This window comes from Channa argus, chromosome 7, assembly GCF_033026475.1.
Source record: "Channa argus isolate prfri chromosome 7, Channa argus male v1.0, whole genome shotgun sequence".
Classification (NCBI taxonomy): Eukaryota; Metazoa; Chordata; class Actinopteri; order Anabantiformes; family Channidae; genus Channa; species Channa argus.
Window position 1 is genome coordinate 7,045,751 of NC_090203.1, and position 27,467 is coordinate 7,073,217.

The 27,467-nt window shown below is 39.9% G+C and overlaps 1 protein-coding gene across 2 annotated transcripts; it reads left to right on the forward strand.

Moving 5' to 3' along the window:
- Positions 1-2,203: 2,203 nt before the first annotated feature.
- On the forward strand, positions 2,204-26,275 carry slc9a1a (solute carrier family 9 member A1a). Of its 2 annotated transcripts, XM_067510575.1 has the most exons (13): positions 2,204-3,232; positions 10,669-11,141; positions 11,585-11,835; positions 12,983-13,200; positions 13,781-13,983; positions 15,999-16,088; positions 17,933-18,003; positions 18,255-18,431; positions 19,525-19,651; positions 19,974-20,075; positions 20,809-20,890; positions 21,155-21,205; positions 21,656-26,275. In XM_067510575.1, exons 1-13 carry the CDS (start codon positions 2,944-2,946, stop codon positions 21,940-21,942), a joined length of 2,421 nt encoding a protein of 806 aa, XP_067366676.1. In that variant the 5' UTR covers positions 2,204-2,943; the 3' UTR covers positions 21,943-26,275. The 2 variants fall into 2 exon arrangements, with proteins under 2 accessions (XP_067366676.1, XP_067366677.1); XM_067510576.1 differs by lacking the exon at positions 21,155-21,205.
- The last annotated feature ends 1,192 nt before the right edge of the window (positions 26,276-27,467 follow it).

Genomic DNA, 27,467 nt, shown 5'->3' on the forward strand with positions numbered 1-27,467 from the left:
GGATTTGCACTGGGAAACTGAATAAATTCATTATCACTCCTATTACTAAGACCTGTGATTTCCCCTCTATAACATCAAAATGTCCTCTGCAAAAACAAATAAACATTTTAGGAAAAATTCAAAATTGCAATAAGACTTCACCAAAATGACATTGGAAAACTAAAGATCATTGTTAAATGTGCAGTGCTATTCAACAGTCACAGCTGCACGACTAGAGCCTATATAATGTATCACTTCCCATACCGGTAATGATTAACTATCAGTTTCTTAATTTCTCGCATAGTAATGGTAAGGCTGTGCACAGCGTGGAGATATCAGGGACCACAGGGGAACTGGGTATTTCCTCTGTACTGATCGCTAAGCAGCGTCTCAGTGTGGTGGAAACTATGAAGCCCAACAGCAACCCGAGGCTGTAAAAGATAAATCACCTAACAATCATAAAGAGTGATAAAGACATAGAGAGAGACATAAATTACTAAGGGCACAGACACTTTGTCGCCTGAACTCTGACTGTGACAGTGTTTAAGTGTGTGAGATGAGCTGCACACTGTTATCAGCACTAACCATACCTTATTAATGTTAGCACACTAGACGTTATCTAATCCAGGCTTGTTTTGCACTTTTGCCTCTGAACAATTAATGTCTTTGGTCTTCGCTTGACTGCTCAACTTCTTGTCTAAAAGTCAAGAAAGCAGTTATTTGACCCCAAAGCTATACAGATGAACCAAAATATTGTGACTGGGTAAATGTAGCCCTCTGTGCGACAGGGTGCAAGCCGTTGTGTTGTGACACACTGCCATAACAATCATCAACATTTCCAACAACTTGGTTCAGACCAGATGTCTTAGGCCTTGTTGCCCTTCTCGGACCACTGTTCTGAATACTGGTGACTCCCTGCTGTTTCTGTTATGAACTGACACAGTCGTGTGACCATAACGTTTTGGCCCTTGTGAAGATTGCTCAAGTCTTCACACCTACACATTTCTACCACATTTTAACACACTTACTACGGGAACTGATGGTTCACTTACAATCTAATATATCCCAGACCTTTCTGCACATTTGTTAGAAATACACATTTTGTCGGTGAGTGGTCATATTATTTTGGAAACCCTCTTCTTTTCTTGTCTTAGTTGCCTAATAGTTGGGGAGTTAGAAATCCATCTCAATAGTCATAATCTACTGTAATTTTGTGTTTACATCACAGTAAAGGGCACAAACTGAGGGGCTGTCTGGATTCTTAAATGGGGAAAGTTAGGTGAAAAGGTTGATTTTCCTGCTAAGACTGCGATTGCAATTTATTTTCTCAAATAATTAAAATATCCAAATGCATTTCATTTACCCTACTGCCCTCAGGTTTGCAACATTTGTAATGTCACCCAGACACTGAGGCCTGCTCTGAACCAATGTTTTTGTTATTAGAGAAAATACACGTTTCTAAATCGGGGAGCTGTGCTTGGAAATTCACTGGTCTGCTGGTATAATGTTAAACTTGCAGTCCATGCAATTTTCAAGGTCAATGGCACATCTACACACAAGATCCAAAAACCGAACTGGATGGGAAAAGTATTTTTGTCATTCAGTTTGGTTTAAAAATGTTTTAAGTATATTGGGTCTGTGTATCAATTGTGTTCCCTGCTCATGTGTTCTTGAGAAGTACTTTGAGAACTTATTTGCTCTCGTTGGTGGTTGGCCCTGACCCTTGACATCTTGGACATACATGATGTCCCTATAGGACATAAAGTAACTGATTCCCTAATCTCTAAAACTGTATGCCAAACTTCTCCATCAGCCATTGTTAATATTTCTGCTCGTAATAAAACAACATCATCCTTAATAAAATATGCAGATTAGAGATTTAAGGATTTAGTGAGAGAGGACATGAAGTTAGTTGGTGTGAGACAAGAAGATGCAGAGGACAGGGTTAGATGGAGGCACATGAAAGGAACAGAAGGAGTGAACTAGTTTCCTTGGGCATATAACTCCTGTGTGAGCTTAAGTAGAAAGTCCATGATTATCCATGTGACACAAACAGTGTCAGCCGTTATTGTCATGAACAACATACTGGATTATTATTATTATTATTTTGATTTTTCTTGCACAGGAGACACCTTGAGCCTCCATTCCTATAGGTGTCACTATAGTCGGCCGGCCCCCTACTCGTCCACCTCACTCTCCTCCCACCCACCAAAGGGTGTGCTTTTTGAAGGTTGCATGAAGCTGAACACCACTGCAGACAGAACCTGTTGCCACTTGGCTTGACAAGCCGGGACGAGCCTCTGAACCCGAGGCGGAGCACATTCTACAACCCCAACTCGACCCCTCCCTGCCTGCCCCATCCTTCTTCCCGGTGTGCGAAGAAGTCGACAAGGTCCTGTCCTCCAGGGGGGAAGAAAACGCCGCATCCATGGACGCTGATATGTGAAAGTTGAAATAGCAGTAAAAGGGGTGCGCGGCAAAAATGCGATGTGGTAGCTGTGGGGCTCCGTTTCAAGGTCAGTATCGCCTCACGGACGACTCCGCCGTGGTGTCGGAGGGGGGGAACAGGCGTGGTGGGGATGCCGCTGAACATCGCTTGACTCCAGCATCAACAATAACACCTTTTGACCGAAGAGGACATCGATACACACTGACACAGAAACGGACAAACTTCTGAAGCACCGCCGTAGTAAAAGATACTTTGTACCTGCCGGGAATAGGAAGTGTCATCAACTATCTTGGCGTTTCCTGCTTTCCTCCGCCGGCCTGCGTCGGTGCCACTGTTTACCTGGTACCAACGCCGACGACAAGCTAGCTCAGGGAGAGAACGGGCTTTTGGGTCGCTTCGGGCTACAATTAGCTGGGACGGTGAATTAGCTTAACACGCCGGCACGAAGTTATACCGCACCTTCCTTGAACCTGATAGGTTTGGACTTTTACAACCCAATTTGACTGTGCGCCGACATGACGCGGACAAGTTCTCACAGCCCGGCTGGTTTCGGTAAAGGTTTACCGGAGCGCGGTCTGCTGCTCCTGGTGCTTTTGGTGCTTTTGGAGGGATCGGTGCTTCCACTCGGAGCCGCCAGCTCGCCGGACCTCAGCCACCAAAACGACGTGGACAAGCACAAATCCAAGGACGAGGAGCATAACTTCACTCAAAAGGCTTTTCCCGTGCTCAGTGTCGATTACCACCACGTACAGATCCCGTTTGAAATCTCGTTATGGGTTCTGCTCGCCTCTTTGATGAAATTAGGTGAGTGTGTTGTGCGTGTTCTCAATTCAGCCTTTCCAGGAAAAGCTGGTTCATGCTTGCTTATTCGGGCTTGGCTTCAGGTGTAGTCACTGCAGGTGGACTAACTAGATCTGGAGTCGCTCCTTCAGCTCCACTAACAATATTTAGATGTTGTACTCTTTCAGCACACAGCTCTTAATCAAACTCTCATGATGAAGAAGGAAATTGTCCTAGACTGGTGTGTGTGTGTGTGTGTGTGTGTGTGTGTGTGTGTGTGTGTGTGTGTGTGTGTGTGTGTGTGTGTGTGTGTCACAAGTCCAACATAGATAAATCACTGACCTGCAAGTCTCCATTCAGATTGCAAATCTGTTAGGGTGCTTTAACATATAGCTATTGATTGATTCATACTGGCAGGAATTGTCCTGACCACCCTGCCACCTTGTAATCAGCAAACCAAATAAAAACGTCACTGGTGTGCTGACCTGACGAGTTCGACCAGAGTAGCTCGATTTTGTAAGTGACCCAGAGGGCAAATCTATATTGTTAGTCACACAGACTACTCCTCTGATTTGTCACCTTAAAGAGGGGAGAGAGGGTCTTTTGCTAGTGCTACTCACTCCTTGCTACAATAATGACTAAGCAGCGGGATGCAGCAGTCTGGACCTTGGAATCCAACTATTTGGCAAGTTTTCAAAACTGGGGGAAATAGTTTGGGAACTGGGGGAAAATAGTTTTTTTTTTTTTAGTGTTTGTTAAAAACTTCTATCCAGCAATTTAATTTCCTGTATCGCTTTTGGGAACCTCTCCGTCACTTTTTGTGCTTTCCATCATGTATTCTTCCCTTCTATCATTCACCCCCCCTTATGGTGTGCTCTTCACCGAATACTGCATTGTCCCCTGCTATCTTTTTTGTAAGAGCCAGCAGCTTGTTAGTTGCCTTTGACATCAGGGCCTGGCTGAGCACCAGCCTGTAGCCAGGGATGATTCTGCTTCACTGCCTGGGCGAGAAGCCCAGTGTCTCTGGGGAGAGGGCAGGCAGACAGGGACCGCCTGGCTTGGGTAGCTCTCCATTAGGATGCAGTTCAAGGACACGGGGTAAAACTTAGGGATGAGGATTGCGGGAGTGGGTGAGTTCAAGGAATCCTGACGGTGTATAAAGCAGAAAGTGAGCCAGAACAGAAATGACACTGGGTAAGCGCTGACAGCAGCAGTAGACAGTGGTGACCTAAAGCCTTTGACTATCCCAGGAAGGTCTGAAAAATGGGCTGTGGATAATTTGATGTGGCTGCTACACTGCTCAGCCTTGGACGTCTCTCTGATTCATGTGCGTGGACCTAATATCTTACAAGCCTTAAACCCAAGCCACAGTCAATTTATCTCTTAAGTGATCCTGCTTGTCTTCACAGTGCTTTTTGCTCCCAGTTGTTTTACACAAGTGCCTTTCTTGAATTGAATATAACCAAGTCCAAGGCTTTTGGTATAAATCAAAATCCAGGGGATGCCATTTTGTTGAGAATATACTCTACAGTATTAAGCTATGCATCACAGTCCCTATATTTATGAGACATTCTCATAGCTTGGCTCTTGTAATTATTTTGCAGGCTAGTATTATAAAAACATAAGCTACCTATCACTAAAACAAATTATGACTGGTCCTGAAATCTTAATATATTGTCCTTCTGCAGTTATCCACTTTGTTTATTGGAAGGGTGTGACTGAAGCGATCTGTACAGTTAGTTTGTGAGAATTCTTTCCTAATTCTATCTAAATGACCTTGTTGATGTAGTGAGTGTAATATATATTAACATGTCAGTCCAATTACTCTGTAGTAAACCTGGTCATAGTTTGTAGCATCCAGTAGGCACTGACTTCTCAGACTGAACGTTTGATGAGGTCAGACCTGGTAGTACATGGGTGCCCGGTGAGACACGCGTTATCGTGGGAGTGAAGGTGTGTACCATGATTGACAATTCCAGTTGGTCTCACCTTTCACTTCAGTACTGGCCAAACAGATGGGGGGGGGGAAAGAAGGTGTGTGTGTATTAGCACTCCACGAAAGTTACTCACACTATTGTATCCAGAGTTGATGTTATCTGAGTATACATTAGTTTTTGTTTAATTGGAGTGGATTGCAGCCAGAATAGGTTAGGAGTGAGTAACAGGTAAACAGAATCCATCATGAGAGTCAAAATCAATTCGCTCTGCTCTCAAAATACCTAAAACTAAAAGGTATGCAAGTATATACAATGAATGGAAGCAGCTTTGTGTAAGTACAGATACATTTAGTACAATCAAGTTATTTATTGTGTTTTGTGTCATTTGGTTAGATAGACGGATGTGATATCGTGGAAATGCAGATGACCGTATTTTTTACTTGGTCTAGGCTGAGACGTGCAGGTCCAGATGTGAAGGAGTCAGATTCGGTTATGAAAGGACATACAAGGGCAGAGTTTTGAGCATGTGAACAGAAAAAAAACCTGTCCTCTGTTCTTGTTGTTCCACTGCAAGAAATGATGCTCTCATGGCAACTATAGTGTCCTTCCTCACCTATGTTATTCTTTGCTTTAACAATTTGGTTCTTACTGTTTATTACAGGTAAATAATTCCAATTAAGTTTTTTTTTGATTAACACGTGTTCAGGAATGCTGCAGTCAGTTGCTGTTTGCTGAGAAACTAGTTTTCCAAGAGACTTGCCAGTACCTTTTTTAAAGGATTTCTTTTATCTATGGTAAACAAATGATAATATTATAAAAGTGGCATTATCAGTGTCACTGGGTTGACCCTCAAACCACCTCTTTAATCATTTCTAAGCCATATAGGTTCTGCCTACAGTACCTCCTGCTACTGTTGTTTTTTTTATTATTATTCACTAACCAATTTGCGGCTGTGTGCCAGAATCCAACTAAATATTAATTTGCAGTTAGGACTGTGTCTGGCCACACTTTGACACAACATGTGACATTTGTTGTTACGGAGTCCAAAAAAAAATTATTCACCACACCTATTAAGAAGCCTAATATTGTGCTAAAAGTTATAATGCCTGTATGAGAAGTGAATATGTTACAAGTTATACACAGGCTATTGTAGAGGTGTTGTAGGTTTGTGAATAAGAGTCAGCCTTACTCAAAAACCTTTAGAAACCAATATCTCTGCACTGCTGGCAGTGTTCCATCGGTCTCACTGTTTTGGTATTAACATCAGTTACTGCCATAGGTTGGACACACGGCATTGTGTGGAATTTCCCATGTGAGTTATGTGTTTTCATACTGAAATATACTTGCAGCAGGGCATTATTCATAATTGAAACTTAAGAGAGTCCCTGGTCTGCATCAAACAACCAGACATTGAATCACCAAGGCTTATTTTACCCGAAACCCCGTTGCATCTCTGTGACGTAGGTGCCTTTCTTGACCTCCTTGTGGAGTGCCAAGTGTTAAGACATTAGAACGTTGGCAAACCAGTTTAACGTGGATTTTTAGAAAAAAGAACCATATGAATGTATAATCATTCATCTTCTTAAACAAATAGACTGTTTGTTTATATCGTTTCTGTCTTTTGTGCTTGCTTGACCCAGCAGGTTTGGTTGCCAGCAGTGTGCAGCTAATCACCTGGCAACAGGATACAGTTCGTGACTTAGGCAATGATAATGTGCGACATGTACCAGGCTGCTGACACTGGGTACTTTGCAAACAACTTAAGGTGCTTTTACCCTTTGCTTTTCCGTTACCTTGCTGCATAAAGGGGCTTGGGATAAAGTGGAGCAATGACACATTTCCTGCTGTTATGGACAGAATGGGGAAAACGGTGTAGCCAGTATAGAACACTTGTTCCAATTGAGTGGATGCTTCTCACTTAACCCACTGAGCCTTTTTGTCCTGGGTGGGTAAAGTTTTTACATTTGGGCATATTAATGCAGAAAGGTCTTTTTTTTTTTTTTTTTTTTTTTTCTTCACTTGTTTCTCCCAACCCATGAAGTCTGTCACTAAAGTTTGATTTCCTCTGCATGAACTTAGACCACTAACCTGTTGCCTTCCACGACCTAAACCCGTAGGGCAAATGTGGTCAGTATTGTTTTGCAGTTGCAATGATTTCCCCTGTTCTCTGCAGAACACTATTGCAGAGTTTTTCTGCAATAGTGTGAACGCCATACAATGTTTTCTTTGCAGTGCTTGGTCAGAAGAAGAGTTTGGAAAAGCAACATTTGTTTACTGAGCTTTATTACACATTGCTGAGATACACTATTTAAAACCCTTTACACAAGGGATCATGAGAATCTTTTCCTGTATTCAAATAATGCTGACACTTGGTTTTCCATGGCTCCTTCTGGTTTCACTTTCATTTTTTTTTAATGTAATTGTATTTAGTTATTTATTTATTTTTGGTAAAACTTTGAATTGTGGCTTTTCAGTTTTATTCTGAGTTTTCGAAAACTGCATATGATCCGGTCTGTGTTAGCTGAAACTGCGCCAGTGGCAGTTTGAGTACTTCTTCTAATAATAGTTAAACAAAAAATAAAATAGTAAGAAGTGTTACATTCTGTAATTGTCCATGCACATGCTGTAGGTTATTATAACTTTATTATCATGATAAACCAAATAATGAGTTGATAATAAAAACGTTTCATCAACTGTCTGCAAAAGACGTTCATTTATCCTGAGTTAGGCAGATGGTGCAATCAAATGGGCTGGTGTTGTACATATACAATGTGTTTCCTCACTAAGGTAAAGCACAAGTCCCTTCAAGACCTGATTTGTAGAAACAAATGCTCTATTACAGAACACTCGTTGTATCCCATTGCTTGCATTAGTGTGTGGGCTAAACTGCTTAAGCTTGCCATGAGCTATGCTTAATGCTGACATGCTAAAGTATATAGTAGATAACAATCTCTTATCTAAACTTATTTTAAAATTGTGTTATCAAGGGGATGTTGGAGCAAATCCTAGCTGTCACTGAGCAAGAGGGCAGGGTACACCAGTCTCATAGAACTGACATGTTGCAGCAGCCAACTATTCATGATCATTTGCAGACCTGCAGGTAATTTAGAGTGACTTGTCAACATTTGTGTCTTTGGACTGTGGAAAGAAACCAGAGTACCCAAAGGAAGGCTACAGAGGCAAGTGGAGAACATGTAAAATCCACACGGAAAGGCGGAGCCCAAGATCTTCTAGCTGTGAGGCAGGAATGCCAGCCTGTCCAATTCTTCCCATGTATTTGCAATAAAGCATGGAGATAGCAAGTTGATTTTAATACTCAATAACTAAATGAAACACCACTATGGGTATCATTTCTGCAGACTGCCTATCTTGGTGCTCTATTCAGTTCAACTGGGAGCCAATTAGCTTACTGGAGATGTGCAGGCCCACTTGTGTAATTTGGCATCCCCCCACACCAACAGAGGTTTCTCTAGTAATGATGTCTCAAACACAATTAGACACAGCTTCTCATTTATATAACAGGGCTGAAAAGTTGTGAGCATTGATGTGCTAATTTTTCTTCCGGGAGACAAAGTCACTGTGTTTGACTGGTCTCCGAACTAGCTGCAGAAGCTAAAATTGATCCTCCTTGCCCCATTATCATAAGTTTGTTATTACTGTCTTGAAAGAAGTCAAGTCAGAATGTCACAGCCACCTGCCTACTGGGTGGTGGGATTTCTTTATTTATTTATTTATTTTTAAAGACTTATTCAGGGAACAGAAGATTACTCTGTTTGGCATCGCATTGAGAATAACTTAGGCCTCCTTAGACCAATACTGATAAAGTTCACACAGTGAACACACAGTCTTGCTTCAGAGATTCAGACGCAGCTGTGTGCAGATGTGTCTTTCACAGGCATTCAGTTGTTCAGCTTGCGTGCTGAAACACTTGTGTAAAGATGCCCAAGTGTAAACACCCTTCCCCCTGCTTCCGATGTGTTGCATTCCCAAAAGAGAATATCTAATGCTTCACATGCCATTAGGACAAAGCTTAAATAGGATTCTAGGTAATTTGTGTTAAATATAAGTTCAAAGCCAGATTATTTTTAGTAGCAATTTTTGTTTACTGGGCATTACATAACCAACTATGCAGTAATGGTTCTGTATTTATCACTACTCCACCACCACCACTGTTCACCTGCTTGCCCCTCCTCTCTTTGCTCAGTGGGGATCACACCCTGTGTCTACTGTGCACTGTGGTGCTGCTATAACTGCTCCATCTATTCTTGTATAGAGAAGCTTGAACTTTGAAGCTGTGGAATTTACAGCACCATGGATTTCAATTCTGCCCAAATTTTACCCTCTAATCCAAAAAATAAGTTTGTATGGGCCACATGAATGAATGTAAAGTGTGGGGGGGTAATGGAATTTTACTGCACCATGCAGCCAGCTGATACAGTAAATATACACTAGTCAGAGAAAGTCTTCCCCTTTTGTGTGCTACTAAGGCAAGGGCTTGTTTATTTCTCTATTCATGTGACACGTGACAGCAGCTCAGGGTGTTATATGTTTGTGGTACTATATTAACTGAGTAAGTTTGTGTGGGCCAGTCCAAAGACCAAAAAAACACAGGCTTTTGTTATTTGTCAGGGAGCATTACTGCTTGTGAAGGCCTTAGTCTCCAGAGACTCCTTTCACAGCTGCTTGTGCTGTGACATATGAGCCACGCAGCCTCGAGCGCTAGATAATAATTGCAAATGAGCTTGTGGAACTTCCAAATTGGATTAGTACACGAAACAACAAGAGTGATGAAACTTGTAAGCCCGAAACCTGACCTTTTTAAACACTTATATCCTGAATGTGGGCTTATAGCAAATGTATTGAAGTTAAAGCCTTGACTTGTTGACCTGTTGTGACATCTGTTGACAATAAATGTTTTCCATATTATTTCCATTTGTTCCTTCAAGAATTCACAAGAATACGCATGATTCAGTACTTTTCTCATGTTCTTTCCCCACAAAAACAAATTGCATTAAAGACACACACATTAGTCCAGTCAACAAATGAGGGCAGACAAGAAGTGCTTCCCACCAAATTCCCTGTAAAAATATATAAATGCTTTTATGTTGAAATGAACATAACTGTGTACAAACTGTACACAAAGTATCGTTTTGTTGTTTTTTCCCCAGAAGAGCTCTGAACCACCCGTGATTTGTACATCCAAAACAGAAACTAGAGTTTGCCAGCAGCGTAGTCATAGTAGTTGCACATGTGTGGTATGTCACAGTTGAATGCTCGTGTAATGTTGTGTTAGCACTGTAGGTTTGCCTTTGTGTGTGCCGCTGTTGCTTTGGATAAAGTGAAAACAGGTGCGAGGAATTCCACACACACCTTGACTCACTTGTCAGTCAGAATAAAACACACATGCATACAGATAACGAATCCCGCTGTGACCGTCCAGATAAATCACATTCTCTTTATCCTACTTTGTCTCCCTCTATGCCACTGCGTCTTATTTTCTTTATTTGTCTTCTATTTTCACAGGTTTCCACCTGGTTCCTCGTCTGTCCAACATTGTGCCAGAAAGCTGCCTGTTAATTGTGGTGGGTCTGCTGGTGGGGGGCCTCATCAAACTAGCCGGAGAGGATCTCCCACCTGTGATGAACGCAAAAGTGTTCTTCCTCTATCTGCTGCCCCCCATCATCCTGGATGCTGGCTACTTCCTGCCCATACGACCCTTTATGGAGAACCTGGGCACAATCCTGATGTTTGCTGTTGTGGGGACTCTGTGGAATGCATTCTTCATTGGGGGCCTGCTGTACGCTGTGTGTCAGATCCAGCCAGCCAACCCATCAAGTCTCCACTCAATAGAGCTCCTACCTTGCCTGCTGTTTGGCTCCATTATCTCAGCTGTGGATCCTGTTGCTGTTCTTGCTGTCTTTGAGGAGATCCATATCAATGAACTGTTGCATATCCTAGTGTTTGGCGAATCACTGCTTAATGATGCCGTCACTGTGGTGAGTGAACGGAACAGGAATTAGGCGCAATGTGGCTAATATTCTTGCTTATTTTCATGCTTTCGTTTGTTGGCTGCAGATCACTAACTTTATGATGTGCAGCCTAGTCTGCCACCTAAAAACAATCCTCAGCTCACCGCACACCAGCTGTTAGCTGAACTGTTAGAGTACAACACCTTCTACAGTCTAAATTTACTGACAGTGCTTGCACCTTGGCAGTCCAAGACATCGACTGCAGTTTTAATGACTGGGTTTTTTTTTTAAATCATGACTGTCATAGTGCAGCCAGAGTTTCAGCCTTTTTTTGTAGAAGTTGGTTGTAACTTATAAGAAACATTTTGTTTTTGCCAGATGGTATATTAAGCTCCAGCTTCTCTTTGTCTATTTTCTTCTTTCTTTTTTTTTTTTTTTTTATCTTTCACTCTATTCCTCCTCCTACCTAGGTGCTGTACCACCTTTTTGAGGAGTTTGCAGGTGCTGGCACAGTGACACTGATGCAGAGCTTCCTTGGAGTCCTCTCTTTCCTGGTGGTGGCATTGGGTGGTGTCCTAGTAGGAGCTATTTATGGGATCCTGGCGGCCTTCACCTCACGCTTCACCTCCCACACGCGTGTCATTGAGCCACTTTTTGTCTTTGTATACAGCTACATGGCATACCTGTCATCTGAGATGTTTCATCTTTCTGGCATCATGGCGTAAGTTTGGGGGGACAGAGAGATGAACAGTATTTTCAAACTATATTGCTGTTATTAAATGTTTCTGTATAACTCTCATAAGCATATTTTGTTTTGTGATGGTTAAGTAAGGTTTTTCTTTTTTGTTCACCAAAAGGAAGGTTAAGGTCAGTTAATGGATTGATACCGCACTTCACCACTCATTTCTAGTTTTAGTTAAAAAAAAAAAATTTTTTTTTAGCAAAAATAACTTTGTATCTCAACAAATTTTGAAAGAATTTAAATTACATTTTGTACATATAAATCCCCAAGTTGTGGTTTTAATATAACCTTGCCACTGAAGGGTGCAATCCATTTTAGCTATTCCCCAGGGACTTGGCTGTACATGGTGGTAGATTACATTTCATGTAACCAGTTCACATAGTGCATTAATCTTGTCGCCACCTCAATCATCCCTAGATTTAATAGCCTTCCGGAATTCTCTAAGCTGCTGTTTTTTATCAGTTTCTCCAGTGCGTATCAATTCATTTTCTGTTCATGGTGCCAGGAGTTAGGGATGTTGCAGACACTTGTTGATGATATACTGTCAGTGCCAGTGGATGTGTAGCTTCAAGGATGAGCCTTGTATCTTTCATCAAAACCAGAATTTGTAAAGGTGTTTTTATTGAATATCGTGTTTGCTTAGTTGTATGAGTTTATTTGATCATTTACTTAAGACTTTGAAAGTCAAATCATTATTAAAATAGAGGAGGAATGCTAAGCAGCTGTTGGATCACGGATGGCAATCTCATTTGGTGTCTGCGGTTTTGACATAGGAACATTGCATGACAAGAGAACGGAATGCAGAAGTGGTCAGCAGACAGGGATGGTGACATCTTTGTTACTGTCCCTTTGTTTTCGTAACACGTGTGGTATACAAGTTCAATTCTGAATTCATTGCTAATGCCTCGAGTTAAACCACCTCTTCTTTTAAACGATTCTCTTTAAGATGCCTTTAGGTTAAACATGTTCAAAAGAGTTTTATTTCAGATGACAAAAATCCAAAATCAAGATTTCAAAAGAGAAAATCTTTGGAAACATAGAAACTGACATTTTGTTCTTGAACATATTTACACTGTTTTCTGCAATCTATAATTTTCTGTGCTAACATTTCACTCTTCTTCTTCAGGTTAATATCATGTGGGGCTGTGATGCGACCCTATGTAGAAGCCAATATATCCCACAAGTCCCACACCACAATCAAGTATTTCTTAAAAATGTGGAGTAGCGTCAGCGAGACACTAATCTTCATCTTTCTGGGTGTAGCCACAGTGGACGGACCTCATGCCTGGAACTGGACATTCGTCACCGTCACAGTCCTCCTTTGTCTGGTGGCACGAGTTATGGGTCAGCTCTTCTGCAATACTTCTCACAACAAATAAATACAATGAGGCCATACTGTGATGTGCAGCAAAAAACAGGAAAATAACAGGAGAGGATGTGTTAAACATCCATCCACTATCTGTAACCGCTCATCCTGTTTAGGGTTGCATATGTTAGACATGTTGAGGTTACTTACGTCAAGATTTTTTAAAATATATTTTGATATTACTGATAAAACATTTTTGACATATGTAGGGTTTAGATGCAAATAACAAAATGGTGCAAGTTGGTTATTTCTAGCATAGATACATGCAGATTAATATAGATTGTTGTGAGGCCTGCTCCTCAAAGGGGGAACTATAGTGTGTGTGTGTGTGTGTGTGTGTGTGTGTGCGCGCACGCGTGTGTGCGCGTGCGTGCGTGCGAGAGGAAGTGCCTCTGGAGATTTCTGTATTGACTTTGTTCTGTCACGAGTGCCTCTGCTGGTAAATTGCCATGCTAAAGTTGGTGTAACTCTGACAGGGTCTGGTGATAACATCTTTGAAAGGGGAGAAAGAATGCTGTCCAACTTAACTATGATTTCTTATTATGTTTTCGGTTGTAGGTGTGGTTGGTCTGACTTATGTCATCAACAAGTTCCGCATTGTCAAGCTGACCACAAAGGACCAGTTCATCATAGCCTACGGTGGCCTGCGAGGTGCCATCGCCTTCGCTCTTGTCTTCCTCCTAGACAAGACCCACTTTGCCATGAGAGAGTTGTTCCTTACTGCTGTCATCACTGTAATCTTCTTCACTGTCTTTGTTCAGGTATGAATACCATGTCTAGGATGCCCTAAATGAGTCTAAGCACATTTTATTAGAAGGCAACATGATGTTCAACCTAGCTAATTGCTGCTTTTTCCAAGTCCTAGCTTTGAATGGTATACGTATATGGTAGACTTGGAGTAATGAAAACATTAGACATTGTTTGTCGTCGGGTGCACTGTTTTAAGACACAGGATTTTACTCACATGTTTTGCATAAAACCACTTACACTGGTTTGTCCTTTTTGGTGTGGTATATTTGCCTAGTAAGTCTAGTTTGAATTTTCTCTTGTATCACTGTTTGAATTAACACTGCATGATACATTAACAACGCCAAGCTCAGAACAAATATTTATTTTCAGTTTAGCATTTATTTTAATCTTATGAAACCTGCTTCCACTCGTCACACTGGGGACTGAACACAAAGAACCACTGCACCTGCACAAAAAGGGTCAGTTGGCTGCTTTTTCTTGAAAAAGGCTGGATTGGATGCTACATAAGCTACTTTACCTCAAGTGGTCAGATTATCTTGGTAGTTTATGTTTTTTGAACACACCCACCTCCAAACACATTCAAAAACTAGACAAAGACAGTCAGTGGTTGTGCAAATATCATCCATTTTAAGCACTTTGCATTACATCTGCTCAGTCCTGCTGGATAAACCAGCCTGCTGTGAAACTGGAGGAGTATTCTGGGATGCAAGTTTGACCCAGAATGGCAGCAGCTAAAATAAAACCCCAAAGACCCACTCTGTTCACTTTGCACCAAGGCTGCACTAGAAAGAAATGTTTTATTTATGCTGTTGGATTCTACAGCATAAATATACTGATGCAGACCAGGTAGATGTCCCTTTTACCATAATGTCAGGCTACATTATATGTGCATCAAAAATATTTATCCTTACATATTGCCAAATTTACTTTATATTAAATTGGTTTGATTTAACCTGCAGAGACACTGAGAAGGTACTATGCATCATGCCCTGGTATCAAAAAAGTGGTTTTGAATTTTCATTCTACTTTTTGTGTACCTTTGGTCCTCTTGCATACACCCGATAGCCGGATAGGCTATTATTAAAGACAAGAAATATAGTGTCATTTACTACGCCACTACATTGAACCTGATGGCCTCATTAATCTCTTTAAGAACCATAATGATATGTTGAGGCTGGAACACGCACGCCCACGCTATACAACACTGATTTATAGTCCAAGAGTAACCAAGCAGTTCAGAGGCCATTGTTATTTTACCTTGCACTGACGTTAACAATAACTTAGATGTGATTTTACACCTCAAGATGTTTCTCAGAAGCCTAAAATTGAGTAAAGCTGAAAACACAATTTTAGCTATTTAAAGTGAGATCTAAGGGTTTGACTTGTTTGCTTTCGAACATGACCAGTTTTACAACCATATACACAGGAGCAAACATACATCCACAGACAATTATGCAATTGTTTTACTTAATGTATACACTTTGTGATGTTTATGATTGCATTCCTGAGAATACTCATCACAGTACACCACAATAGTATTCAAATAGAAGATTTTGTTATCTGACTAGAATGTAGATTTTCCATTTGCTCAAAAGCAACTTCCTCAATGTTGTCACAGTCTCTGTAGGTTTACAGCCAAGATGGCAGAGTTGTTTGTAAAAAGGTTGTGTGACAACCTTCTGTTTTTGTTAACCAGTTGTTGCAATATTTGGAGAATTTGCCAGCTAATAAAAGTGTGATACTAGTCAGCTTATGTCTGATTCCATTGAGTAAAAACAGTATGGCTGTATTTTTAGTGGCCATGTAAGACAGATGAATTGGCTGATCTGCAGATGTCAGTACCAGAGAAAGAAGAGTGCTGGTGTATATGTTTCTGACACTTAGACAAATCGTGATTAATTTCAAGTTTTTATGCAAACCCACATGTCTTCAAATTTCACTTGCATAGTCTGGGTGATACAAACCTATTTGTGTCTTTAACACAAGAAGTTTATAGTGATTTTTATGCCTCTCATTCTTCTTGCAGGGCATGACTATCAAGCCCCTGGTGGACCTTCTGGCAGTGAAGAAGAAACAAGAAGCCAAGCGCTCGATTAATGAGGAGATCCACACCCAGGTACAGTTTTTTTTTTTTCTTTAGCCTTCACCTTCATATGCTGAAGATTTCATTTACAGTGAAAAATATGGATAACCAAGAATGTTTTTTTATTTAGTTGGCTAATGAAATGTGACAATATCAACATTTTCTTTTACAACATACCTTTGTCCAGCCACAAAGCATTCCCCCCTCCATTTCTATCACTTTAATGCAGCGGAAATAAATTTTGATTTATTGGTGTAGTGTGGTTTGTTTTCTTTTGCTAATATATGTTTCTGTCAGTTTTAGTTAAAAGTTGCACCACTTTCCTGTAACAAGGATGTGAAGCCATTTAGCTTAAATTTGGATTATTGCTTCCATCTACTGGCTGTGTGGTAGTACTTCATATTATATACAGAACAGCACGGTAAATGTCAAACCACATATTTTTACAATAAAATAACTAACAGTTTCTTTGCTCTTTTCTGTAACACTAGCGTTTTTATCAGCTTGTAAATCATAAGTTGATCATACTGTTTCGCACAAAGGGCTTCTTGTATTCACAGTATTTGATAGTCAAACACATTCGTGACCGTGGTTCACAATTCCTGAGTGTTTTGATAATAAAACTCAGATAAGTACACACATGCGTGCACAGATACACAAAGTGTGTGTGTGTGTGTAGATATATATCTAGATATATATCTACACACAAAGTGTGTGTGTGTGTGTGTGTGTGTAGATATATATCTAGATATATATCTACACACACTCACACACTGCACTCACCAAGACTGAGGTGAGTCACTAATGCTTGAGGCTAGAGGAGCAAGCTGTCATAATGGCTCCTCTTCCATGGTAGAACAGCGGTTAGTGTATGGAGCTGGCTGAGGACACATCTCTAAATGGCTGAAGTGCAACCAATAGAGAATCTAAATGTAGTGCAGCTCAGTTTTTTAGTATGAATGCAGTTAATGTATTTACTTATTTATTTTGGCAGACATCTAGGTGATGTGCTGTACCTATCCCTCCAAAATGCTTTGCCCTTTAAAGCTACTTGTAGAGAATTTTTCACTTCATATGTCATTAGGTTGGCAATAAACCAACAACACAATACTGTACTTTACACTTTAATGTTAAAATGATAAGTTACTCAAAATGACCATAGTATCACAAGTATTGTACTTTATACAACAACTATGTACAGTCCATCACATTATTGCAACTTAGGAAAACATTGCATAATGAGCCGCTGTTGGTTTTGTTCTGTTTAATGAGACTTTTTCACCACCAACCCAACAGTGATGTATTCTTTATAGAAATCAGTCATTTCTGTCAAAACGGAAGTAAATTCTGTGCCTCCATTTAATGACTTGTTCCCATAGCAACTGCCTGTCAGACTGTCAACTGCGGGCTTGGTAAGAACACCAGGGTGATCTACAGCTGGCTGGAACCCAGAACAGCAAATGCAATGATACGTTTCCATGCTTCTTTGAGCAGCCGTGTGACTACTGTCCGGTCAGTCGCCTAGCTGCTGCTGATGCTGCTTTTCTCTCACGGATTCCATTTTTAATGCTTTCTGCCTGCTGTTGTTGTCTTATCTGGGATGTTTTTTGACTAACAATTTAACAAATTCTATCTGCATACCTATCTAGATCTATAGATGTAGATTTTGTCCAGTGAAACTGCTCTAAATCACATACTGTAGGAATACAGCAGATATAAAATGGGCCCTTGTGAAGTAATTTTGATGGTTGCTAGGTTTTACAATGCATGGAAATATTCCTTAGAAATGGCTGGGTGTAGGTTTGAGAGTGTAATGAAATCTTGAGGGAGTTTCTGCCTTAGCAGCAGCTGTAAAAGATGATTTCTCTTTTGTCCAGTTCCTTGACCACCTCCTGACTGGAATTGAGGACATCTGTGGACACTATGGTCATCACCACTGGAAGGACAAGTAATTTGCAATGTTTTTTTGTTGTTGATTATTCATTTGCTACATAGTGACAATGGTATATTGTGTATTACTTAAGCGTAAAAAGAGACTAAACATCATCTGTAGCTACAAATGTGAAAGTATTGCTGTCAGTGCCTAAGCCTCCCTTTTAACCTTTTTTCTTTAGCTCTGCACTCCCCACCCAACATCTTTTCCTGTTTCTGTCACGTTCTGATCCCTATGTTCATCTTTCAATTCTTTCCTCTTTCCAGACTGAACCGCTTCAACAAGAAGTATGTGAAGAAGTGCCTGATTGCAGGTGAACGTTCCAAGGAGCCTCAGCTGATCGCCTTCTACCACAAGATGGAGATGAAACAAGCAATTGAGTTGGTGGAGAGTGGAGGGGGTGTCAAGCCGCCTTCTGCTATGCCTTCCACAGTTTCCATGCAGTGAGTAGTAGAAGTGGAGGAATTTGGCTTATGACATTTATAAGAAACACGAACATAAGGCTACGGTTATAGATGTGGTGGAGTTTGTAAACGATGAATCCCAGGTCACACTGGGACCCTCACTATGGGGACATGATAGACAAACCTAAAGAACACATGAAGTGTCCTTCAAGTATCAAGCCAGGGAGGGCAGGTGGAGGTAAAACGAGCTTCACCACTACTGCAAAGCAATTGAATACTAATAATAATAATAAAATAATAAAAAGGATGTTGATCCTAGCTCTAAGAATAAAGACCCTTCTAGTACCATCGAAGCTTCACCTAAGTCTGGTCTTGTTTGCCATGAGGAGCATACTTTTGAAAACAGTAAAAAAAAAAAAAAAAAAAACTCCGTAATTTCTCTTACAGAGATAAGATAGACTTTCACAGAACCCGGTAAATAACCATGTGCCTCCACATCTACACTCTGAACCTTTCACTTCTACCTTGTTGCTGTCCCCACACTTGTAGTCAGTTCCTTTGCACCAGTTACTGTGACTCCTGTAGTCAATGTCTGGTCCCCCCTTCAGAAGCTGAGCTGAACTGAACTCTCTTTTAACAAAACCATTGCTGTGCATTGTTTCCTTGACAACTGGATTCTAAATTTAAAAGATAAACTACAAAGGCAAACTGCAAAGGCAGTGATCAAAGCCATATGATATGATCATCAGTACACCTATATGTGTACTTCCTAATACAAATAACCTTAGAATACACAACAAAAACAACAGAGGAAACCACAGATGACTCATACACTCATAATAATTGCGTGACGTGTCTACAAGCAGGAGGAAAGTCCGTCTATTGAAAGGTTATAGGGGGTAAAACAAGGAGAGCGCCACCTGCTGGGGGCTGAATTGTTTTCAGAAGTTCCTTTTTCAAATGTCAGAGTAGAAGTAGGATTACATACCCAATTGAGCATATCTTGTATTTACAGAAATTATTAATATATAAAAACTGTGAACATGTCAGTAGTTTGATTATCATAACAATAATTTAGTTTCTCTTGTGTGCAATACATGAATTCTGATCATGTTTTTTTTTTTTTTTTCAGGAACATCCAGCCTAAGAAGCCTCCTGCTGCCAAGTCTGCAGACAGAGGTTCGTCACAGCTGCCTAAAGGCCGAGAGGAAGAGATCAGGAAGATCCTCAGGACTAACCTTCAGAGGACACGACAAAGGGTATTCATTTTATCTGAAGATGAATTATATTATATTCCCTAGAGTTTTCAACGTATCAGCTTTCACATTGATTTCCACTAAACAATGCATCTGCAATAACTATACACATACATGAAATAACATTGACCAGGGACCTTGCATGCACATTTCATTGATGTGCACTGGTTAAGAGCATTGCTCCCTTGGGATGATGATTAGTCAGTGACTAACATTTCTACAGCAGTTGGCCATTCTCTTTTCTTTGTTTTTAACTTAGTACAAGAAATGAAACCTAGCTTTTTTTTTGTAATATATTTTGATATTTGCTTGTCGTGGTTCTCAGCTGCGGTCCTACAACAGACACACTCTGATAGCTGATCCATATGAGGATGGACTTACTGACTTGCTTATCAAGAAGCAAAAGATGATTGAGCTGGAAAAGAAGGTATGACCTTGTTCGTCTCAGTGCAGTATCTTAAGAAACGCCTCTTGAATTGGGCCAATCTCTGCTTTATTGTTACAGTACCGACACCTGATAGACATGGTCGACTATATTTTGTTGATTAGTCAGTGGTGAAGAGGTTAATGATGATTCTACAGAGACTGTTGTGCAATCTAATAAAATAATATCCACTATATAAAGCAAGAACCAATCTGTGTTAAATGATAAGAAACTGTAGACTCCACCAAAGTGGCTGATAAATATCAGCTCTTCTTATTTCCTACTGGGCCACCAGCAGTTAAATGATTCAACCAAAACTATGATTTGTCCTCTAATTAGAGTCCACCTTAAGACTCCTATATGAAATGTGCTGACACAAACGGGAGGCTGATTTGTTTGCACGGTTGAGTGGCCCTAGTGCAAACTTTCATTTTGTCAGGCCTGTAATTTCATAATGATAATAGACACTTGTTTTGGGTAAAGCAAATGTGCTTGAAGGCCGTGTAGATGCAGTAGGATTTCCATAAAAGGCTTAAAACGTAACCCATAATTTTAATGAGATTATTCGAAGATATTGATTAACATGAATTAGAACTGGAGGTTTTTGCGTTGGCCAAGTGAAATTTGCAAAAAAATCGAATAAAACAAAAATCGATCTCTGTGTATTTTCTGTTACATGATACACCAAATATATATATGCAAATATATAAGCTGAATCATTCCTGTGTTTTACTAGATAAAAGAGATGAATAAATACCTGACAGTTCCCGCTGGTGCTCCGGACTCCCCGACCATGTGTAGAGCCAGACTGGCCTCAGGTAAATTCATCCATCTTAGGCCCAACTAAATGCAGACACTCAGTATCAACCACCATTTTACTGTCAGGTACAGTGGGAGAATTTCCCCATGTTACTAGTGACACCTTCCGGAATGAGACATTATATTTTACTAGGCTCACGAGTTGGTGTTCACTAAACAAAGCAGCTACTCTTCACAGCTGCAGCAACAGATATTTTCCCACTGTTGGAAATATGTTTGCATGCTCCAACTGGCATGTAAACCAGTGTTTGGTCTCATTTTAGGCAGAGATACTGATTTCAAACCTGATCAGCAGCAGAACGAACTCTGTTCAGGTATGTGAGTGTAGACGAGATTTGTTTTGAGTTGTGATGACCCAGCAGGAGTTCCTAACTTGCATGCTCCCATTATCCGGCTTGTGAACATTCATCAATTATTCATTACTAATGAGGGTATTTCATGACGTGAGAAGGAAGAGGCCTGCTGTTGACAGATTATCGCATGTTTCCTGTGGGGAGCTTCAGTTTTTGTTTTTCATTATAAGTTTATCTAAAAGTGCAATTTTTCCCGCATGTGAATACAGTCTTTAAGCCTGTTGTTGTCTAGTCTGTGCATTGATCGTCCTGAATATGGGTAACTTTGTTGACCATAATATTTGTCACATTCTCTCTAATTGTAATATATGTTCATGGACACTGACTGAATGATAAAATGATGCTCGATCCCTTTTTGAAACCCTGGTAAAAGGTTTGTGAGCTGATGTTGCACTGTTGTTCCGCCTGTAGACCCCCAGGCCTACAATGTGAAGCCAGTGTCGGGGGGAGTGCCGACCATCCAGGTGGACTTGGCCTCTCCTCAGTCCCCAGACTCTGTCAATGTGATGGATGAATTTAGAAAGGCTGACCAGGCGGAGGAGGAGCAGGGTCTCATTATGAAGCCTCCTTCTGGGCCCAGTGGACTTCCCAAGCCAGGTGAGGCAGACGGAGCCAGAGATCCCCAGAAGCTGGTACGGTGCCTGAGCGACCCTGGTCCCAGCGCAGATGAGGAGGAGGATGAACCGTTCCTGCCTTAATGGGGCAGACAGGATACAGAGGAATCAGGCTGCATGCCCACCTTTACTGGTTAGTGGAGAGGGCTGCTTCACTGCTCTGCTTGAAATTAATAGGCCAAAACCGCTAATGCTGTACCAACCAAGAAACACAAAGCAAAAGATGGACTGAGACTAAAACAAAGAGCCATTAGTTTGTTATTGTCAATCCCCTTTATTTTTTTTAGACCGCACTGGAACAGCAGTCACTTCTGAGAGATACTGGAGTCTATGACGTTCAGGAAAGAACTATGCATTACCAAAGGTCGGACTGTTTTCCTGTCAGACAATGACTTTTTTTTTTTTTTGGTCTCATCTTAGATTGTTTTTCTTTCTTACTTATTCCATAGTTGTTAATTTTATGGCTGTTCAGGATCTTACAGTTTCAAACTATAATCCCTGAGACATGCTGGGCCTGTAATAAATTTAATGTAACAAAGCAATCTACTTCAATCCAGTTTCTACTTTCAAATCTATATCATCGGTTCTCATATTTTGTCACTTGAAACTGCTGGATATTCATACATTTACAGTGTAGCTAGTTAAAATATTTTTGCCTTATTTTATGTCAAATCTTTTGACTTGGTGCATTTTTATCTTTCTGTCTTTTTATAAACAAATGTTTTGATTTCAGGGGCACTAACATCTTTGTCATTGTTTTGCTTCAGTGTTTGTGGGATGTAGTTTAAAGCTGGGTGAATATAGTCAGTGGGCAAACCACTGCGGTGAGGAACTACAATTTGTTGTAGTCGTGCCTAAGGGCCTGCAGCCTTGTCTGTATGTGGATTGGAGAAATTTCTTACTGTTGTTTTAAAGGAGTTTGGTCTATAAAAGTAAGAGTATTTGGGAAGCTTTCGAGAAAGGTAGTGATGCAGCACAGATGTTTTGATGTCAGCCATCAAGCTTGATTCGCCATCCAATTCCTCTGAAGTTAAATCACATGTTGACATGTCACATTTCTGTGTAGATTTTTTTTTTTTTTTTCTTTTTTGTGTTCGAGGTAAAACTGTCTGTCTGGTAGGGATGCAGTTGTTAAATGTCTAGTAGTAGTAAAAAGTGCCCATCTCAAACTCATCTTCACACTTCTGTTTTAAACTTTTAAACCATGTGAGCTGATTTTTAATTCATCACTTGCAAACACTCATTGCTCAGCATCTTTTACATGCCTGTTTGCATTGTTTCTCTTTCTTGAGGACAGTATAGCACAGGGCAAGAGAAGGTGAGTGTGTACAGAAACAGTTACATGCCTCTTAACCTTCCTGAAATCTAAGACTATACGTTTGTCCTGGAAAACCCAAATGTCTATGCAGTTCTGAATGTTTAAAATATGTAATTTATTTATGTTATTCTCTATTTATGAATATTATCTAAAACTGAACATGTAATACTGCAAACAATAAGGAAAATCAATTTTAAAGCCAAACCGAAAATCAAAGAAGGGAAATAAACAGTCAGAAAAACAGTGTTTTGCACATGTGAGCAGATCAGGCTAGTGGTTTGCTAATACAGTAAGTCGCTCTTCACTGTACACGTGTGTATGTGTGTATGCATCTTAAAATGCATTACACACAACTGTTCAACCAATTGGAATATGATGCACATTATTTGTGTTGCTTTATCTTGTTTCAAACATGTTTTCTTCCACATTCAGAAGAGTCACACGGAATTTGGTTTTAAACTCGTGGATATTTCTTTCAGCTTATCTATTAACACTTGACTTCACTGGAAAAAAAGAGTGAAGTTTCTCTATGGAATTGATCTACAGAGCAAATCTTGGCTCTGAAACACAGCTTGAGCAAGTCACTGCTCCACATCTCTGGCTGTTTTCTAGGTTTTAGTGACCACTGAATCCTTCCTGAATCCTCTTACAACAAGAATGCTCGTATTACCAAAGTGGAAAGAGCAGAGTAATCTGTCTGGCTTCTTCAGTGTCCTTAGCTGTTCCCCCTTTTTTTTTTTAAACCATCTGTGCTATGGTTACTGTAGCGAAGGCAATAGGATATCTTCTCTGTGTGCACATGAAAATCTGAGCATACCTGCAGCAGTGTAGTTAAGTGTGTTTGCAAATTTTTCTGCCCTTAACACTTTTCCTGCTTCCCAAAGCACCAAAGGATAATTGTGGTGAAGAGATTGGAGGGGAAACCTTTAACGCGTCTCATTTCCCTGACTAGTCCAAATTGAATTTCTCAAATGTCAGTGTGTGCGTGACAGTGTCAGAGCGAGAAAGTGGGCTGAAAATGTCAACAGAGGTTGTTAAAAACCTTGGCTTGACAAGCCCAATGACACGGGGTACGTTCTCCTATCCTCACATCCTCTTTTTGTCATTGCTTAAAGGATACGGATGTTTACATGCAGCAATAAATGTAAGATTTTAAAATGTGGATAAACTGCAGCTACACAAGGCCTGAGATTTGTTTGTCTAACCGTTGGTACTGTTTCTGTCTTATTTAATGTCCATTTGTTAATGTCCACAGAGACGTTCACTGTAGGTAGGCTTCACCAAGGTTATAGTGAGTATTGCATTTTTTACCGTACTCCAACTCATGAATATGTGTAACTGTTTGAATGCACAGCAAAAGGAATTCTCTGAAAATATGCATACTCTGCAGAAGTATTTTCATATCAAAAGGATAAATGCAGTGTGTATATGAATTTATGTAACTTGGGGATGTGATCAATTTAAAGGGAAACCAAAAAAACAAACAAACTACAATTTAAATTAAAACAATGCTTAAAACAAGAGACACTATGTCCCTGGTTGCATCACATTATTCCGAAGATTTTTTTTAATTTCTCAAGAAGAAAAGAAACACTATTTTCATAATTTTCTGTTTCATTCCAAAAACAATTTTTGGGGCAAACATTCTCCAAATCCTTGGAGAGAAATGTTTGGAGCAGACAACCTTAATCTGAAGCCATACCGCCTATAGAAGAACCTATTTTACTGTATTCATGTATTACAACAGTCGTGCATGTCATTTTTGCCTTTTGCTCAACGCACAAAGTAAGCAAAAAAAAAAAAAAACTTTCGATGTCTCTGCTTATTTTACCAATGACTGCTTTCTGTTCTTCATTTTAAAATTCCACCGTGGACGTTTTTCTGCGGCAGTGAATTGTTGTAGTGGGAGCAATTTCCTTTTGAATGTTTTGGACTGAAATCCATTTTCAACACTGTTGTGTCACCAGCCTTCACTTCAACGTTGTGGTTTTTGCTCTTTACATTTCTGCGTGCTTTAAAAGGCTTAATTTTTTTAATTAGTATTTCAGGGTTTTTTAAGCACCTTGTTTTTATTCTCAAGTGCTTGATCTGGGTTCATGTTCATTGCATCTCACCATGTGCTTTACAGACATTTTTACGCTTCACTGGAGATTCTTCCTCATGTTTACCTATTACACAACTCCTGAAACATTTGTCACCCTGTGTTTAAATTGTGAAGAACTGTGAAGTCAAAACAAACTCATTTTACAGCTGTAAATGATCATCAGTGGGACTTATAAGCTTTATGTGTGATGTCAGTGCTTCTCAAAATGGACTGTTTAACTGGGAAATGTAAGATCTCTGCATCAATTACATTCAGTCATGCACACTGACTGTTACTCTGTACCTAAATCCCATACTGGTGTTCTTGCAGTTATTTTTTTTTTTCTTTTGCCTCCAGTCAGACAACGTAACACATCCTTATCCTCCTCATCCTTGTCCGATTTGCCTAATCCCGTTTTAATTGTACTCCACTGTTTTACACCACACAGAGCACTTTAAAAAGCATTACCTTTATCTTAAAACACTAATGTTAGAGGAAAGTAACAAGTGGCTTTAATGGAGTGTTTGCATTGTGCACGGCGATCGGGTGACATGTCACGGGGTGGAGGTTTAGGTGGTTTAGAATGGGCCTTAGAAATGGTGAGGAGGTCGGTGTTTTTAGTCCTAAAGGGGATACTGGTATTTTACACCTTTTTGTCCTAAGATTATATTTACCTTATTATTCATTATTTTATTTTGTTGTCATGTGTTTGTTGAGTTGCTGTGTCAGTCAATGATTTGCTGTTTGCAAATTAAGGGTTCGCAATAATTAAAGATTTTTTTTATTTTATATTCACATGAATAGGAATATGTATATACATATATGTAAATGAAAACAATATATTAGAAATTAATTATATCTATGTACAAATCAGAATCTCAAAGACAACACATGTGCACTTTGGTGTTCATTAATCTTTAGCTTTCAGCATCCCTGTAATGACCAGTCAAACTAACAACCAGAGGTGAAACTATGTCAGAAACTGTACACCAAATTAAAGTTTTACTTTATAGCAACAGTGTGTTCAGGTGTCGTGTTTTCTAGAAATGGTCGTTTTGTTTGACCCAAAAAGGAGGAAAAACTGTTGAATTCACTTGAAACATTTTAAAGGGGCAACACACTTAAAGGAAAAGTTGACTTGGGGAAATATAACTATGAAGATCTATTACATGAGGCAGACACCAGCAGCTGCTTATCTTGGACTAAGGAGAAGAAGGGAGAAACTGGTGGCCTGGCTTTGTCCAGAGGTAAAAGTGTCAGCATCACAGTGTTAATAACAGCCCTCAATTCAAAGTGCAAAACTACTTTGCTGAAAAGCTGAAGGTACATTTTATACAGAATGAATTATTGGATTACAAGTAATAATGGATTAGCGCTTCAGTTTTAATGTTGCAGCTGGTTAAGATGGAGCTTCGTTTGAATACTTTTTGTTTTTCAATTATCATATTTTTCCAATCTAATTTGAATTACCTTAGGTACTGCGAAGTAGGTTGTGAAATTTAGAGTTGGGGCAAATAAGGTCTTAAGATTCTACTGTATTTTGTTTTTTGAATCAAAATCTGAAAAGTAACAAATATATGGTTCCTAATCAAATGTGGTGCAAAAGCACAAGATCAGCAGCTTAAGCAAGTGAAGGCAAAGTAGTATGAAGTAGCTGGAAATGAAGAGAGAAATAATCAAGTAACGCAGAAATACCCCAAAATTGTACTTAGGTTAAGAAAAAGCACATTTAAGTTACAAGTAGTCAGCTAGTACAAGAGCCAGCCAGTTGATGTAGAGGTACTCAAAGTACTTTAAATACTGTGTAATCTTCTATACAAAATCTAAATCTGCAGCATATGTAAGTACAGCTGTATAAATAATGTAATGTAAGCTTGTTGTTTCATCTACTATGTACCAGGGAATTCTAGTAAGTCCTTGTGAAACAAAGAGTACTTACTGTGAGTAATGTTCCTCTACCTTAGCTCTAAACCATGCATCTAAGTACAGGGTGTTAATTAGCTGATGTGTCCAAGACCCTGAATCACTTGGGGCTGAAGTTATTGTGGGAGAAATAAGCAAGAATAAAAAATACAAATAAAAAAAAATGTCCCTTCAGGACCAACACAGTTTTACTGAAACTGCTCTAACCTCTTTTGTCCAACAGGGATAATGTGCACACTGTAATTAAAATAAAATCAGCTGGCAAACAGCTTTCTGAAAATAGAC

Coding starts and splice junctions, on each gene's coding strand:
- slc9a1a (XM_067510575.1), top strand. CDS start 2,944: ATGACGCGGACAAGTTCTCACAGCCCGGCTGGTTTCGGTAAAGGTTTA. Junction 11,836..12,982: donor CATCTTTCTGGCATCATGGC/GTAAGTTTGGGG, acceptor CTTCTTCTTCAG/GTTAATATCATGTGGGGCTG. Junction 21,206..21,655: donor GCAGAACGAACTCTGTTCAG/GTATGTGAGTGT, acceptor TTCCGCCTGTAG/ACCCCCAGGCCTACAATGTG.